Source organism: Crinia signifera, chromosome 4 (assembly GCF_055691185.1).
Source record: "Crinia signifera chromosome 4, ASM5569118v1, whole genome shotgun sequence".
NCBI classification, from domain to species: domain Eukaryota; kingdom Metazoa; phylum Chordata; class Amphibia; order Anura; family Myobatrachidae; genus Crinia; species Crinia signifera.
This window is the reverse complement of record NC_139220.1, coordinates 19,774,311-19,793,879: the sequence shown is the minus strand read 5'-3', so window position 1 is coordinate 19,793,879 and position 19,569 is coordinate 19,774,311. Positions and strand designations below refer to the sequence as shown.

Here is a 19,569-nt window from a genome sequence, read left to right as displayed (position 1 = left end):
CCATCCACTAGGGCGTGGAGGGAGAACATAATAGTGTGCCAAGGGCAGCGGGGTACCGTGCCCAAAGCATGGCGAGCCGTGTGAGGGAACGCGGTGCACTTTTTCGGTGTACATGTCAGCAATAGGGGGGAAAAAAGTTAAAACACTTATGTCAACGTTTTAATTGCTGACCTTCGCAATGTTGACCTAATGCTTGTGTCGAACTAGTGACCCTGTCAACCTAAAATAATGTCGACATTTTTCATGTGTTAACCTTTAGGCCTGTCCACCTTAGTTTGGATCGAACCAATGACCCTTCCCTTTAATAATAATTACTGGTGCAAGTCATCTGGTCTTTCAGACTTGTGAATGAACCTTTTATTTATTAAGAACAAACAGAAATACAAAATCAGATACATTTTATATGTGCAAGTTTCGTTTCACTTCTTATAGGGTTAAATAAGAGGCGGGTGGGTTGGGTGAACCCAATATTAAACCCCTATTGCTTTTTCATTGTTAGTGTTTCTCTAGATAACGGTATTACCAAAGTACGAGCCCTTTGGCTAAAGTGGGTATTTCTCGCCTCGATGACAACGGTATATATATAACTGTATATACACTATGTCTTGTGATCTGTCCAGCTCATTTGCGCACTGAGTGTGTAAGGACTGCAACCATTTATCACTCGTCAGTTGTGTCTGTGATGATGTCACACCAGCCGCAGGATCTTTCTGTCATACACAAGCATTCGTTTGGATCCCGCCATTTTCATTCAGTCGCCAGAAACTGTTTTGTCTCTGCGGCTGAATTGCATTTTAACTTTAGCTAATTTAATATAAGTTTTTAACCACAAGGATTGGTGATATTAGGTGCTTGAGGTTCACCCACTGGCATCGGCAATTATCCCAGTATGTATGCATGTATGTATGTAGTAATCCCACGCATCACTAAAGACAGAATTCACAATCTGTGAAGGAACTGATGGAAATCCATTATCCCTGGAGAGTTACACATAACCCCCGTGTCTCTCTTGTTAGGATTGTGGAACAAAATGGAGTTTGCCATAAAAACAAGATGGACGCCTGACTAAAGTCTATGTAAATTGCTTTGCAAAATATAATACCTAAACTATGTGATTACAGCGTTATATTATTTTGTGCAAGAGAAGGAAAATAATGGCATCTTTGTTCAGACTGTGCTGCTATATTTGTTGAACAGTGTGATCTAACTGCTTCTAGGGGGCAAATCAATGAATCAGATCTGCAATCCTGCTGTGCGTTTCCATATATCACGGTATCTCCACCATCGCCCAATGCCTTGAGCAGGAAGAAGGTGGCATTCCAGCCTCTTCTGCAGCAGTTACGGGCATGGTTTCCCCCATAGCGTGTTGGTTACTGTTGGGGTAGATGTATCAAGCCATTAGAAGATGCCCAACCATTCATCTAGCACAGTCTTTAACATGATAGGTAGAAGCCAATCACTCAAAGACTTGACATCTTCCCCTTATATATATTACATTACATATATTCAGAAAACTAGTGCAAGCTTTTCAACACTTGTATTCCCCGTCTATGAACTCAGCACTGTACATCTGGCTGACACGTAGGCATACTGTAACCTACCAGCTATTGTAGAACTACAAGTACTAGCATGCAGCACCAACAGAAGCTGGGGTAACAGTAGGGGGTAAACAAATAAAACGCAATGTGCACCACCAGTCAGCATAGGCTGCTTCTGACAGTATACATTGTTACTGAGAGTAGATGCTTTCTAAAAATGAACATGAGTTGTGCGCTGGGGGAACACAACAGGTGGGAGGTGCTTGAGGTGACCAATTATGCCGACGCCATTAGTAGACAGTCCACGTGACTTGCTTGATCTTGTTCGGTCCCACTAGTTGCTGCAATGCTTCTCTTGAGCGGTCTGGAGAGGAGGAAACACAGAGAGAGTAAGGAGGAGTCACATTCAGGTCTCTGCTGCCTTTTATTTACTGCACAGATAGTGAAACGCGTTAGCGGGGTACAAAGTTCACTGGAGGAATATAGGAGCGGATTATTGTGTAACAGTGACGTTATCTCACACTACCCTATAGAATTGTCTCTGTGACATGGGCATTCATTATCGGATGGTAACCCTCCCTGTATATATCGCACATTCTATGAGTGCTACTTAGGTATCCTATGGGTAGGACTGTATCTAGTGTTGTCTGTACTCTAGGCCAGTGATGGCTAACCTTGACACTCCAGCTGTTGTTGAACTACACATCCCAGCATGCCCTACATCATTTTTAGCATGGTCAAATAGCAAAACTGTAGCAGAGCATGCTGGGATGTGTAGTTCAACAACAGCTGGAGTGTCAAGGTTAGCCATCACTGCTCTAGGGGCTTATTCGGAGTAGGACACAGCGACACCTCTGTGGTTTGCTGGTTGCACATCTGTGACTTAATGTAAATACTGCAGTATACACCCATGCAACCCATCATGCGAGGCCTGAGTGCCTGTGATTCAGACCCGCTAGCTTGGCAGGGTACGATTTCTGCCTAGCGAGTGGGTAAGTGCCGGATGCCGCCCCTATGAATGACCACTCCCCCCACCCCCTAAATGCGCATGGACATACCCCAAAACATCGGGGAAAGGGCCATACCCCAAAAGTTAGCTACTGTACATGGGAAGATGCTGAACCAATGACTGAGACCATCTAGAGCTGTGGTCAGGGAACTGGGTCCTCATTACCCCCACACAGTGCATGTTTTGCTGGTAACCCAGCAGGTGCACAGGTGTACTAATTACTCAGACACATTTTATAAGGTCCGCAGGTGGAGGTAATTATTTCACTTGTGATTCTGTGAGGAAACCTGCAAAACATGCACTGCGTGGGGTAATGAGGACCGAGTTCCCTGACCACTGATCTAGAGGCACATTGGCGGTTGCACTTTCAAAACGTGCCGTGCAGTTTCACCACTACGGCCTCCGATGTGCTGCAATGAGCAACCACTTTCCCCAACAGGCCGCGTCACGCCTATAACACGCCCACTGCGCCTGACATCAGCAGTGTGTACAACTCAGATCAGACCAATAACTCCTTAACGTGTCTTGTGCAACTGCATCTTCTGTAAACTGTAAGATCAGGTCATATTTATAAAGCTATGTGTAATTGCTTTAATGGCCACTTACGTACGACTTTGTTCAACCCTATAAGGCAGAGGTTCCCAAACTTTTTTGAATCACGGCACACTAGAGTATCAGAATATTTTTCAGGGCACCCCTAGGCCAAGGTTTGTTACCAAAAAAAAAAAACTTAAATGAAATAAGTTGTGCCTAAATGTCATCCTTAGGTCCAGTTATGTGGTGAGGAACATGATTCACTTCTGTTTCCCCACATATTTTATAATTGGAAGCCCCAAGCACTGATTTTGCCTGTTTCATTGACCATAAATAATTTGAATTGGTTCTGGACCACCAACCTGAGGCACCCCTGCAAGTGCTCCGAGGCACCCCAGGGAGCCTAGGCGCACAGTTTGGGAACCACTGCTATAAGGGATGTTGGCACAATATACAAAGACTACAAACTTTTCAGTTTTATATACCTGCACTTTTAACATTTGCCACTAGATGGTGACATTGGACAAGTAGAAGGTATGGTGTGGCTGCTTGATAGACAAGGAAGCTTATTACAGTTGCATGTAAAGGTTTGAGCTATTAGAGACACCAAGAAGGAGAAAAAAAAAGAGGGTTTTTTCTTACAAGGCACACTTTAGTTTAAGCCAGTGGTTCCCAAACTGTGCGCCTAGGCTCCCTGGGGTGCCTCGGAACACTTGCAGGGGTGCCTCAGGTTGGTGGTCCAGAACCAATTCCAATTATATATGGTCAATGAAACAGGCAAAATCAGTGCTCGTAGTAAAAAATTCAAACGCAAATCATCCCTTTCACCTCTAACCCCTCTGTGGAATAATCCATCGTTCCCTCCGGGACTCAACCCCTCGATGGCCTCTCCCTGGATACGTGCGGGCATCACTAGAATTCACCACATACAGGGGGACTTTGCCCCCAAAACATTTGACGAACTGCAACAAAAATATAATATCTCAAACATATTAAACTACCAATATCTGCAACTCCGACACTTCACAGCTTCATATCAACCCACACAACCAAGACAGGCTCCCTCCCAAATGGAAAGAATCTGCATGTATAGACCAAATGACAGGGGATCTATCTCACAACTTTATCACTCTATCCTAATAACAGACACTCCTACTTCAGATAATCATGAATGTGAGTGGGAAAAAGATCTGGGCCGACATCTTGAGGAGGAGGAATGGGAATCAATTCGAATCGCTATCTCAAAATGTTCAATTAGCGCATTAATAAAAGAAAATTCCTACAAGGTATATTCCAGGTGGTACCTAGTCGCAACTCGCCTTCATCGCATCTATCCCAATTCATCAGACCAATGCTGGAGAAACTGCGGACAGAATGGGACATTCTACCACATTTGGTGGTCCTGCCCAATTATAGCACATTTCTGGAAGTTAGTTCTCGCCCTCCTCTCTCAACTGGTGGTCCCCCCCACCCTCATCGAACCCATTAACTTACTCTTATGTGCCCCAATTGACCATCTCCTAAAGGAATCAAATAAGCTGATCCTACACACGGCCTGCGCAGCTAAGCATCAAATAGCCAGCAATTGGAAAAACCCAAATGCCCCTAGTCGACAAGAACTAGTTAATAGAATATGGTTCATAGCTAAAGTGGAATATATCACAAGTTTACAAAATAACACTATTCGCAAATTCCACTCTGTCTGGCTCCCATGGTATACATATCACAACACCCCCCTCCCGGGTCAATCGTAACACTCCCGTTCACATGCACAAAACCTATTTCCTTAGATCTAACTTATTTTTTTACTATGCAAGAAATAGATAGTAAAGCGCTCACCTGGTGTATATATAAAGTTATTAAATATATATGATGCAGAGACAGTATGTGTGGGTGTCAACAGACCCCTTTATACCATAAACCTCCTGCAGTTTATGTCTCAAAGTGGATGTATTGGAGTGCTGGGCCCCGGTGCATGCGGTACTGAGCCTATCACCGCTACCCGGAAGTGACGCGCCGAGTCCATCCAGCCGGACAGAGGCAAATAGCGTGTCCATCTCCGAGCCGCATCGGCTGCGTTCACAAGCACCAACAGGCTGGTTCCTCCTCGCTCAGGACTACAAGTACACGGAGCTCCATACCAAGCTCCGAGACGCACCCCCACCGCCGGCTGACAGGGTAAGTGGTTAGTGAGTGGGACGCCGCTCACAGCCATCACACCCCTGCACGGCACCATTAACTATTAACTTGATACTTTCATCCTCAAATCCCACGGTGTACATATCCAGCTCCCGGATACCCCCGTCACCACCGCTTAGTGCATGGGACATAAACCTGGGAGGTTTATGGTCACAAAGGGATCCGTTGATTCCCTCATTCCCCACCGGGGCCCAGCACTTCACTACATCCACTTTGAGACATAAACTGCAGGAGGTTTATGGTATAAAGGGGTCTGTTGACACCCTCATTCCCTACCAGGGCTCATTGTCGTTACCACTGACTGTACCTCCCAACCCGTACAGATCATCACCCCCACCCAGAGCACCCACACCCCTTGCTCTTACCACCATTTACTGTATATACCACTGTTATTCAATAAACATATATTGTTTTCCACACATACTGTCTCTGCATCATATATATTTAATAACTTATATATACACCAGGTGAGCGCTTTACTATCTATTTCTTGCATTGAACCTTATGAGCCTAGACCACTCGAGTTTAGCAGCTCCCTCACCCAGAGTGATTATAGCGCCTTATCCCAAAAACCCGTTTTCCTTATTTTTTTACTATCCTCAACCCTTTCTATAACTTCTTTCTCCCCGTCGTTGGGTCCCCCCCTCCCCTCCCCCCCCCATACATCCCTTTAAACTTCACAGCTTACTCCCGCACCTATTCCCAGAAGCCAAGTGAGAGTGATGATCCAACAATACAAGCCCATACCGTGCTAAATTATATAACTCTCCAGCCACTTTCCTATCTAAGGAGATGCTAGAGATCACCACCCAACAACACCAAAGATCTCACCTCACTTTTGAATCATCACTAAAGTCATGTTTTATTATGTCTGATCTACTCTGTTCTTCGCAGTGACTTGTTACACTCAGTACTACAACTGTTTGCACAACTATATGCCTGTTTTGCTGACTATGTTATGTAACCACATTCTTTCAATAAAATTTACGATTTAAAAAAAAAAATCAGTGCTCGTGGCTTCCAGTTATAAAATATGTGGGTAAACAGAAGTGAATCCTGTTCCTCACCACGTAACTGGACCTACGGATAAAATTCAATCCCAATATATTTAATTTAATATTTATTTCTGAAATTCTCAATAACAAACTTTTTGCCTAGGTGGTGCCGTGAAAAATATTCTGATACTGTAGGGCAGGCAATCCCAACCACGGTCCTCAAGGCACACCAACAGTGCAGGTTTTAGTGATATCCAGGCTTCAGCACATATGGTTTAATCAGAATCACTCAGGTACTAATTAAGTCACCTGTGCTCAAGCCTGGATAGCTACAAAACCTGCACTGTTGGTGTGCCTTGAGGACCGTGGTTGGGAATGCCTGCTGTTGGGTGTCGTGATTCAAAAAGTTTGGGAATCAGTGGTTTAAGCGTTCAGATAGAAACCGGTTCGCACAGGTCACGTAGTCTGTCAAGCAAATCAATTATGACTTGAAATATATCAAAGGAGCACAGTGGGCTTGGTGGTGTCCTGGATTGTACGCTGGCTTTGTACACATTGGATCCAGCAATGAGGGGAGATTAATCAATCGGACCAAGGAAAGAAATATAGAGAAGTGACGCTTTTTGCGGGTCAAATCTGTCAGCCTGCATTGCAGACATGATCAGATTCTTATCCTCAAATGACAGAATGTCTGAATGAGGAGATGCAGACAGAAAGCGGGTACAGGACAATTTCATGGATCAATTGTGTGCAACATTGTATCAGGGAGAATGGAACCGGATAATCACACGTGGATACAGTTTTGGTATTTTCCTAGACAGTGACTGTGCAAGTAAATTAATCATGGTAAAAAACTCAGGTTCCAAGTGGCAGAGAGGACCGGCGCTCTGGTAATGATAGTATTCCTGGATTGGTGATATGGTGCTGGTCACGGCTGCTTTCGTCAGCTTTGTATAACATTGAAGCCGCCGATGAGTGGGTGACAAGAGCAGGGCAGGTGAGAGCCTGTCCGGGCCCCAGTACTTTGTAGGGGGCATGGTCTAATTATGGGAGGTGTAGAGGCGTGGTCTAATTATGGGAGGTGTGGCCATGTACCCTTTAAATCAGGGGTGGGGAACCTTTTTTGTGCCAAGGGCCATTTGTATAGGGAAAAAATCTTTCGGGGGCCATATGTAAAAATTTCTCTTACAAATTGTCCTGCTGCAGCCGTCCTACACTCCGGCGGCTGCTGCTGAATAGGACTGACAGTCTCTGGCTGCTGTTGATTAAGAGGAATCTCGCAAGAAATACAGACCTCAAGCGAGAATTTACCTGTACTGTACCTGGTAAAGCCGCTGGGCAGGTGGGAGGGCCACTCAGACCGGCTAAGGGGGCCACATACGGCCCCCGGGCCTGAGGTTCCCCACCCCTGCTTTAAATAAATGACAGAAAAAAATAGCACTTTATGCACTTCCCTGGCCACACTGGAACATGTGCTGGATTGAGAAGAGCTGCTCCTTCCAGATAATGGGGGCCCCCACTAGGCCCCTCCTGCAGACCTTAGCCTGGGTAATTAATGCCCCCTCTCTCGGCGACAATAGCAATCATCCAGGAAGAAAAAAGGTAGAATGACACTTCTGTAGTGTTAACTAACTATGACAGATTTGACCCTCAAAAAGCAGAAGTGTCACTTCTCTATATTTCTTTCCTGGTCAGATTGATTAATCTCCCCTCATTGCTGGCTCCAATGAGTACAAAGCCAGCGACAGTAGATGGGCTGAATGTAACAATCCAGGACTCCACCAAACCCATTGTGCTTGTTTCATAAATTTCAAGTCAGAATTGATTTGCTTGAGACTCCATAAGCCAGTTTTACTCTCTCCCCCTCAAACAAGAGTCCAAAGGAGATCAGATCAATACTCCCACATTTCACCTATAATTAACCTGATATTATCGTCTCATATTTTTGACAGATACCAAACGCTATCTTACTTACGAAGCTGTGCATACATCAACAAGGGCAGAATAAGAAATGAGGCTACCAACCTTGGAGATATCATTTTAATATCGATTATTGAGAAAGTGGAATCTTATATCATTTGTATTATCTCTTATATTGATATAATGTTTTATGCATTTTTATATCTGCCAATATATTGTAATAGGCTGATAAATAGGTAGGCTCAGGTGGTTTAAAAGCGATATACCTTTCTTGTCCAATAAATATATCCAGGCACAGTATAAATATACAGATATATGTACCTGGTTCTGGCTCAATAAATACGCAAGTACAGGTTGAGTATCCCTTATCTAAATATCCCTTATCCATAGTTTCCAGAATGTGATTTATTTTGTTGTTGTTGCTAAAAGCACTTCTGGGACATCTGTAACTGGCACTACTGAGGACATGATATGTAACTGGCACAACTGAGGACATGATATGTAACTGGCACTACTGGGGATATGATATGTAACAGCACTACTGAGGACATGATATGTAACTGGCACTACTGAGGACATGATATGTAACTGGCACTACTGGGGATATGATATGTAACAGCACTACTGATGACATGATATGTAACAGCACTACTGGGGACATGATATGTAACTGGCACTACTGAGGACATGATATGTAACTGGCACTACTGAGGACATGATATGTAACTGGCACTACTGAGGACATGATATGTAACAGCACTACTGAGGACATGATATGTAACTGGCCCTACTGAGGACATGATATGTAACTGGCACTACTGGGGATATGATATGTAACAGCACTACTGATGACATGATATGTAACAGCACTACTGGGGACATGATATGTAACTGGCACTACTGGGGACATGATATGTAACAGCACTACTGATGACATGATATGTAACAGCACTACTGAGGACATGATATGTAACTGGCACTACTGGGGACATGATATGTAACTGGTACTACTGGGGACATGATATGTAACAGCACTACTGATGACATGTAATGTAACAGCACTACTGAGGACATGATATGTAACTGGCACTACTGGGGACATAATATGTAACAGCACTACTGAGGACATGATATGTAACTGGCACTACTGGGGACATGATATGTAACAGCACTACTGATGACATGATATGTAACAGCACTACTGAGGACATGATATGTAACTGGCACTACTGGGGACATGATATGTAACAGCACTACTGAGGACATGATATGTAACTGGCACTACTGGGGACATGATATGTAACAGCACTACTGAGGACATGATATGTAGCAGCACTACTGAGGACATGATATGTAACTGGCACTACTGGGGACATGATATGTAACTGGCTCTACTGAGGACATGATATGTAACTGGCACTACTGAGGACATGATATGTAACTGGCACTACTGAGGACATGATATGTAACTGGCACTACTGAGGACATGATATGTAACTGGCACTACTGGGGACATGATATGTAACTGGCTCTACTGAGGACATGATATGTAACTGGCACTACTGAGGACATGATATGTAACTGGCACTACTGAGGACATGATATGTAACTGGCACTACTGAGGACATGATATGTAACTGGCACTACTGAGGACATGATATGTAACTGGCACTACTGAGGACATGATATGTAACTGGCACTACTGAGGACATGGCAAAGTAGGGTTTTTTGGGTGGTTCAATCGCACAAGATTGTAATATTAGAAATAATTATAATATTAGAATAGGCCCTCTGCAGGTATTCATGTTTGTTGATATAACACTAGGGGGTGCAGAGGTGTGCCACCACAGACAATTATTGGACAGAATATATCAAAAGACAGAGTAAGGATTGTCAAGGGTGTGGTGCACCAGAAAAGAAAAATTAATTTTAACACATAAAATATACCTTTTAATGGTTTCTTTTAAAACTGCGAAATATACAAACTAACATATAACATAAAACGGTGAGTACAGTGATTTTTAAAAATTGCACGTGCGGTGTCAAATGCAATGCCTCCTACTGTGGCGATCCACTCTCCTAATAGTTAATACACGTGTGTGTCCCTTTCAAGTATCTGATGGCTTACACTAGCCTTATTACAGATATCAACGGGTGGGTGTATCAATACGATGGAAATTTTTATTTGAGTGGTCTGTATAAGTATCACTAGTGTCTCTTATTGAATGAGGTTAATGTCCCTGAGTACATGCTGGGGTTGAACTGGTGGGATTGGTACCTTTGTTTAATGTGGATAATTGCTGAGAGATATATAGGGTAGTCTCAGATTGATCCAATCCCTCAATCCCCTTGTGTGTATGATATTCACAATGTGTATGGTGTTAGGTGCACACTTAGATTGTGGGTCCGATATTGGCCTTATGGCAGTATGTTAGGCCATTTTATTATTGGGGGATAATTTCCCAATTGGGTCCCCTTTTTTTAAGGCTATTTACCACAATAAACGGGTTATTGCACTATCTCAAACCACCAATACTGATTTTATACACATATTGCATGGGCAATGTTAGCAGGGAAAAAACGTGTCTGCTGGGTGACCTAATCAGAATAATTCCCTAGTTATAGGTCTATTGATGTACCATTGATGCTCACAAAAAAACAAAAAAGGGGAAGGGGTTTTTTAACAGCAACAATAAGGACAGTGACAATATTTGTCTATAATGGGTAACTGTCCTGCTGTCAGTAACCCTTATTTAATGGCATTACCAATAATTGGTTGTAGCGTTCTTAATGGTCTCCACGGGGTTTTTAACAGTAGATTATGAGGACAGAGACACTGTTTGTCTGTAAGTAACTGTCCCGCTGTTATTAGCCCTCGTTGCGGAGTTGCATTTTAATACAATGTATAATATGAGCCGCTACATGTAGTTAGGTCGAGGTAGTGACCGTATATGTTGGTTAATCTTGTAATCAGTGGTACACAGCCGCATGGGAACGGAGCGGTCGGGTCTCTCATGCGGGGCTGGAGACCAGATTATGTAACCCTCTCGGGTGCTCAAAGGAGTCCCAGGAGCTGTTAGGTTCACGTTAGGCAGACACAATAAATTATTATAATAGTTAAATCATTAGAGTCCTTACAAGGACTAGCATAGGAGACACAGTGATCAAAATATCAATTATCAATAGGAGTCCTAACAAGGACTATATCATAGCACAGATTTGAGGCATGCAAGTGAAGCGACCGCACGGCTAAGGTGGCCGGCGTACGCTTCGCAGATCTTCCTCAGGGCAACCTGCGCTGTTATCCTGAGTGAGTTTAAGTAAGTAGTGTATCATTTGAATTGTCCAATCAGCGGCTTCCATCACCGCGTCATGTCCATAGCGTCATCTGTGTGACGTGGGCTTTAGCACTATCGCTGGATACGTCTATTCAATAGTGAGTTATCCACCATTATATAGTTGTGCATTGTTCATTTTATAATCACCGACATCGGGGCTGATTAGATATCAGTCAGAGCTCTAGCGGTATATTTTCATTTTAATTATGGACATCGCAAAACATCAGCGGGCAAACTGTGTCCCGTATTCTACTTGGTAGGTGTGATTGTAATCGCTGTATAACTCGTTTGTCACTGAAGCTCTTTTACTGGGCTTCTTCTCGTAGGTGATCATTTGAAGTGGTAAGTATCACATCTGTAGGGTTGATGTCAACTGTGAGCGGGAGGCTCCATTCATTTGTCAGATGGTACATGAATTGGTATCCTTTATTGATCAGAGTGTTCAGTCCGATATTAAATGATTCGAGTATTATAGTGTTAATCAAGTTTTGTCTTTCTTTAGCAGTGTATCAACCTAAAGTATCCCGGGTACTGGGGCATTCAGGTAAGTGATCATTTTAGGACGTGTGCGTTTAGCATATTCTTATGATACAGTATGATATCACCGGTTGGAAGTAATAGGACCAAATTTGTCCAGATTCTCAGTGTGGGTTAGTCTTGTTCCATTAGTATTAATATTGGGCTCCAAAAGTTTCCTGGTGTCGACTATTAGTTGTTATATACGATAATAGTTGACCAGCTCTATATTGTTGTGTGCCAGTGTGTGGGGTTAGTTTAGGTGTAGTTTCCTGGTGATGATGGGTGAAGTCGAGGATGGGAGAAAGGGGGAGTGGAGACCGCTAATAATTTCATGCCGTCGACATTATGATGTGTCGATTGTTGGGTCATCACAATTGAAGTATGTGTTTGCTGATCACAGCGTGTCGATTAAGGGTTCATCAAATTTAAAATGTGAGTAAGTGGTCGTAGGATGAAATTAATAATAACAACTCATCACCGCGTCATGCCCATAGCGTCATCTGTGTGACGTGGGCTTTAACAATATCGCTGGATACATCTATTCATTAGCGAGTTATCTACCATTATATAGTTGTACATTGTTCATTTTGTAATCGCCGATATTGGGGCTGTTTAGATATCAGTCAGAGCTCAAGCGGTACATTTTCATTTTTAATAGCGGACATCGCCAAATATAAGCGGGCAAACAGTGCCCCGTACTCTATTTGGTACGTGTGATTGTTATCGCTGTATAACTCGTTTATCACTGAGGCTCTTTTACTGGACTTCTTCCCGTGGGTGATCATTTAAAATGGTAAGTGTAATATCTATAGGGTAGATGTTAACTGTGAGCGGGAGGCTCCTTTCATTTGTCAGATGGTACATGGATTGATATCCTTTATTGATCAGAGTGTTCAGTCCGATATCATATAATTCGAGTATTCTAATATTACTCAAAAAGTGTATCGACCGAAAATGTCCCGGGTACTGGTGCATTCAGGTAAGTGATCATTTTAGGACGTGTGAGTTTAGTATATTCTTGTGGTACAGTGTGATATCACCGGTTGGGGGTAATAGGACCAAATTGTCCAGATTCTCAGTGTGGATTCGTCATGTTCCATTAGTGTTCATATTGGGCTCCAAAAGTCTCCTGATGTCGACTATTGGTTGTTATATACGATAATAGTTAACCAGCTCTATATTGTTATGTGCCAGTGTGTGGGGTTGGTTTAGGTGTAGTTTCCTGGTGATAATGGGTGAACTCGAGGATGGGAGAAAGGGGGAGTGGAGACCACTAATCATTCCGTGCCGTCGACATTATAATGTGTTGATTGTTGGGTCATCAAGATTGAAATAAGTGTTTGCTGATTACAGCGTGTCGATTAAGGGTTCATCAGATGAAGTGTGAAATGTGAGTAAGTTAGTGGTGGGGTGAAGTTAATAATATAAAGTTGGGGAATAAGGTCTGGTAGGATTGGGTCCTGAGCAAGTAAAATAAATAAATAATGATAACTGAAAACGTTGGTGCACAAACTGTAAAAAATCAAAACAAAACACTGTGATATACTGCTAGGATGTTATAGTTTTATAAATCCATATTCATCAATGTCAGCATGCATTTGCTGTATGTGATGTTAGGGGGTGTTATAGGGGGTAGTGACATCCAAGTGAGGTAATATGTGAGTCTTCAGGATCTTTTGGGTTAGTTGGCCCATATATTCATATTGGGGATGATAGGATAGAGAATTGGGATATGGTAAGATATTAGATAAATGGTTGATACCCTAAGATGACAGGGTGATATCATAGGAAGCACAATGGTCATTCGACTTATCCCAGGAAGGCTGCATAACTATTCTCCTCATTGAGACCCCGCGGGGTCATTGTGTCCATGAGAAAAATAAGCCTGGTTTCCTGTTTAAGCAGTTCCTTGTCTGTGTCTCCTTTTCTGATGCCTAGATTGACTTGTAGCATGCCAAATGCTTGTAGACCAGCTGGATTGCTCTGATGGTTCTTATAAAAGTGTTTGGCCACTGGGGTCAGATTTTTCATGTGCATTTTGTCCCTGCTGGCATTACGTATACTGGACATATGTTCGAGTAGTCTTTGTTTCAAGGGTCTGATTGTTTTCCCAATGTATATACGTTTGCAGGGGCATTGGAGATTGTAGATCACTCCTGGAGTGGTACAGTTGATTTGGTCCTTAATTTTCCAATTTTTTCCAAATTTATCTGTGTATGATGTGGTCGTAGCCATGATTGGACAGGCTTTACACTTGCCACATTTACGGGATCCTTCCTTTGATCTATTACTGGTATTAAGTACATTGCTCTCCAGATGACTGTGGACTAGAATGTCTTTTAGGTTTTTGCTTCTCCTCCAGCACATTTGAATGTGGTCACCCAGGATGCCATCCAGATCTTTGTCCGTTCTCAGGACACCTACATGTTTATTCAGGATTCCTTGAATCGTTCTCCATTCCTGACAGTAGGTGCCTATGAACCGCACCTCATTATTGGATCCTTGTGGATCACTGGTTTTGGGGATTAGTAGCCGGTCTCTTGGGTATTTACTGACTTCTTTAGCTGCTTTTCTCACCGCTCTCTTGCTGTATCCCCTGCTCTCTAGTCTGTGTCCCACCTCTGTAGCTCTTGTTATATAGACCTTTTCATTAGAACAATTCCTCCTTGTTCTTATGAATTCCCCCTTGGGGAGGCCTTTAAGGACTGGTGGGAAGTGGGAACTGGTGTGATGCAGCAGAGAGTTGGTGGCAGTATGTTTCCTATAGAGGTCAGTGGAGATATGGCCATTCTCCTCAATTGTCAGTCTAAGGTCAAGGAAGGTGACTGATTCTTGACTAAGGTCATAGGTCAATCTAAGGTTGTAAGGGTTTTGGTTGAGGATACCGATGAACTGCATGAATTTCTCCTTGTCTCCCTCCCAGATGATCAGGAGATCATCTATGTATCTCAACCAAAGCTGGACATGTTGGGTGTAGGGTTCGTTAGTCTCACAGAAGACCACCTCCCTCTCCCACCACCCCAGGTACAGGTTTGCATATGTTGGTGCACAAGCACTGCCCATAGCAGTCCCCTGTACCTGGAGGTAAAAGTTGTCATTGCACGTGAAAAAATTGCGTTTTAAAACAAATTCCAACAGATCAATTAGTAGGTTGTTGAATGTACTCTCCCGTTCCATACTCATAAAGTATCTGATGGCATTAATGCCATGCTCATGTATAATGCTCGTATAGAGGCTTTCCACATCTAGAGTAATGAGCCAACAGTCTTTATTGAGAATTACGTCCTGGATTTTATTAAGCACATCCATAGTGTCACGGATGTATGATGGCAAAGTAAGGACATATTTTCTCAACCAGTGATCAACGAATTTGCTTGCCTGTTCTGTGAGCCCCCCCATTCCCGAGACAATTGGTCTCCCGGGTGGGTTTTTGTCATCCTTGTGGATTTTGGGCAGCAAATATAGTGTTGCTACCCGAGGATGTTCTATGTCCAGGAATTCCAATTGTGATTTTGTGATGATGCCCTCATTTAGGGCTCCTTTTAGCAATCTCCTGTATTCAGTCTGGTATTTTTCCAGGGGATTAAATGTCAGTTTTTGGTAACATTTTTTGTCCTTGAGTTGACGTTCCAATTCTCGGATATATCTATCACGACCCCACAGGACAATATTACCACCCTTATCCGAGGGTTTGACGATGGTATCATCCCATTTACTGATTTGGTTGATTGCCTGTCTCTCCTCCCTAGTGAGGTTGCCTGGTAAGTGGTCAGATTTATGCTTCTCAAGTGAATCCAAATCCCTACTGACCAAATCCATATAGGTCTTGACCTGTGGGCAGAGTTTGAAATCTGGATAATATTTGGATTTCTTTTTTAGGGGAGTGTTGGTTATTCCAAGCTCTCTTGGTTCGTCATAATTTAAAACCTCCAGATTTTCATTTGCTAATTCTTCCAGTATGGCAAGAGCATCAGTATCTTCTTTTGAAAAGAAGTCTGTGATTTTAGTTTGATCCTGTGATTGGTTCATATTCTGTGACATATATTGTTCCTGTTTGCAGTACAGTTTTTTCAGGATGAGTTTTCTCCCGAATAGGTTTACATCCCGTTCAAAATCAAATCGGTTGAATGATTGCGATGGACTGAAGGAGAGGCCTTTACTGAGTACTGTAATTTGTGTGGGGGTTAGGACATGATCGGTAAGGTTAATGATACGGAGACTGTCTGATGTTTCTAGTTTCTGTATCGCCTGTTGTCCCTGTATTCTTCCCTCCATTCTCTGTTTGTCATGCCCCTGCAAACGTATATACATTGGGAAAACAATCAGACCCTTGAAACAAAGACTACTCGAACATATGTCCAGTATACGTAATGCCAGCAGGGACAAAATGCACATGAAAAATCTGACCCCAGTGGCCAAACACTTTTATAAGAACCATCAGAGCAATCCAGCTGGTCTACAAGCATTTGGCATGCTACAAGTCAATCTAGGCATCAGAAAAGGAGACACAGACAAGGAACTGCTTAAACAGGAAACCAGGCTTATTTTTCTCATGGACACAATGACCCCGCGGGGTCTCAATGAGGAGAATAGTTATGCAGCCTTCCTGGGATAAGTCGAATGACCATTGTGCTTCCTATGATATCACCCTGTCATCTTAGGGTATCAACCATTTATCTAATATCTTACCATATCCCAATTCTCTATCCTATCATCCCCAATATGAATATATGGGCCAACTAACCCAAAAGATCCTGAAGACTCACATATTACCTCACTTGGATGTCACTACCCCCTATAACACCCCCTAACATCACATACAGCAAATGCATGCTGACATTGATGAATATGGATTTATAAAACTATAACATCCTAGCAGTATATCACAGTGTTTTGTTTTGATTTTTTACAGTTTGTGCACCAACGTTTTCAGTTATCATTATTTATTTATTTTACTTGCTCAGGACCCAATCCTACCAGACCTTATTCCCCAACTTTATATTATTAACTTCACCCCACCACTAACTTACTCACATTTCACACTTCATCTGATGAACCCTTAATCGACACGCTGTAATCAGCAAACACTTATTTCAATCTTGATGACCCAACAATCAACACATTATAATGTCGACGGCACGGAATGATTAGTGGTCTCCACTCCCCCTTTCTCCCATCCTCGAGTTCACCCATTATCACCAGGAAACTACACCTAAACCAACCCCACACACTGGCACATAACAATATAGAGCTGGTTAACTATTATCGTATATAACAACCAATAGTCGACATCAGGAGACTTTTGGAGCCCAATATGAACACTAATGGAACATGACGAATCCACACTGAGAATCTGGACAATTTGGTCCTATTACCCCCAACCGGTGATATCACACTGTACCACAAGAATATACTAAACTCACACGTCCTAAAATGATCACTTACCTGAATGCACCAGTACCCGGGACATTTTCGGTCGATACACTTTTTGAGTAATATTAGAATACTCGAATTATATGATATCGGACTGAACACTCTGATCAATAAAGGATATCAATCCATGTACCATCTGACAAATGAAAGGAGCCTCCCGCTCACAGTTAACATCTACCCTATAGATATTACACTTACCATTTTAAATGATCACCCACGGGAAGAAGTCCAGTAAAAGAGCCTCAGTGATAAACGAGTTATACAGCGATAACAATCACACGTACCAAATAGAGTACGGGGCACTGTTTGCCCGCTTATATTTGGCGATGTCCGCTATTAAAAATGAAAATGTACCGCTTGAGCTCTGACTGATATCTAAACAGCCCCAATATCGGCGATTACAAAATGAACAATGTACAACTATATAATGGTAGATAACTCGCTAATGAATAGATGTATCCAGCGATATTGTTAAAGCCCACGTCACACAGATGACGCTATGGGCATGACGCGGTGATGAGTTGTTATTATTAATTTCATCCTACGACCACTTACTCACATTTTAAATTTGATGAACCCTTAATCGACACGCTGTGATCAGCAAACACATACTTCAATTGTGATGACCCAACAATCGACACATCATAATGTCGACGGCATGAAATTATTAGCGGTCTCCACTCCCCCTTTCTCCCATCCTCGACTTCACCCATCATCACCAGGAAACTACACCTAAACTAACCCCACACACTGGCACACAACAATATAGAGCTGGTCAACTATTATCGTATATAACAACTAATAGTCGACACCAGGAAACTTTTGGAGCCCAATATTAATACTAATGGAACAAGACTAACCCACACTGAGAATCTGGACAAATTTGGTCCTATTACTTCCAACCGGTGATATCATACTGTATCATAAGAATATGCTAAACGCACACGTCCTAAAATGATCACTTACCTGAATGCCCCAGTACCCGGGATACTTTAGGTTGATACACTGCTAAAGAAAGACAAAACTTGATTAACACTATAATACTCGAATCATTTAATATCGGACTGAACACTCTGATCAATAAAGGATACCAATTCATGTACCATCTGACAAATGAATGGAGCCTCCCGCTCACAGTTGACATCAACCCTACAGATGTGATACTTACCACTTCAAATGATCACCTACGAGAAGAAGCCCAGTAAAAGAGCTTCAGTGACAAACGAGTTATACAGCGATTACAATCACACCTACCAAGTAGAATACGGGACACAGTTTGCCCGCTGATGTTTTGCGATGTCCATAATTAAAATGAAAATATACCGCTAGAGCTCTGACTGATATCTAATCAGCCCCGATGTCGGTGATTATAAAATGAACAATGCACAACTATATAATGGTGGATAACTCACTATTGAATAGACGTATCCAGCGATAGTGCTAAAGCCCACGTCACACAGATGACGCTATGGACATGACGCGGTGATGGAAGCCGCTGATTGGACAATTCAAATGATACACTACTTACTTAAACTCACTCAGGATAACAGCGCAGGTTGCCCTGAGGAAGATCTGCGAAGCGTACGCCGGCCACCTTAGCCGTGCGGTCGCTTCACTTGCATGCCTCAAATCTGTGCTATGATATAGTCCTTGTTAGGACTCCTATTGATAATTGATATTTTGATCACTGTGTCTCCTATGCTAGTCCTTGTAAGGACTCTAATGATTTAACTATTATAATAATTTATTGTGTCTGCCTAACGTGAACCTAACAGCTCCTGGGACTCCTTTGAGCACCCGAGAGGGTTACATAATCTGGTCTCCAGCCCCGCATGAGAGACCCGACCGCTCCGTTCCCATGCGGCTGTGTACCACTGATTACAAGATTAACCAACATATACGGTCACTACCTCGACCTAACTACATGTAGCGGCTCATATTATACATTGTATTAAAATGCAACTCCGCAACGAGGGCTAATAACAGCGGGACAGTTACTTACAGACAAACAGTGTCTCTGTCCTCATAATCTACTGTTAAAAACCCCGTGGAGACCATTAAGAACGCTACAACCAATTATTGGT

General features: G+C 42.7%; 1 protein-coding gene across 2 annotated transcripts in view; it reads right to left on the bottom strand.

Moving 5' to 3' along the window:
• Positions 1-342: 342 nt before the first annotated feature.
• Positions 343-19,569, bottom strand: part of AMN1 (antagonist of mitotic exit network 1 homolog) — a 60,868-nt gene continuing 41,641 nt past the window's right edge. Inside the window, exons 7-8 of one of the 2 annotated variants that reach the window (XM_083181334.1) lie at positions 18,452-18,493; positions 343-1,902 (exon numbers count right to left, since the gene is read on the bottom strand). In XM_083181334.1, the coding sequence (XP_083037460.1) occupies positions 1,829-1,902; positions 18,452-18,493 (116 nt within the window). In that variant the 3' untranslated portion in view covers positions 343-1,828. The remainder of the gene's footprint in view (positions 1,903-18,451; positions 18,494-19,569) is intronic. The other variant, XM_083181335.1, reaches the window with a different exon arrangement.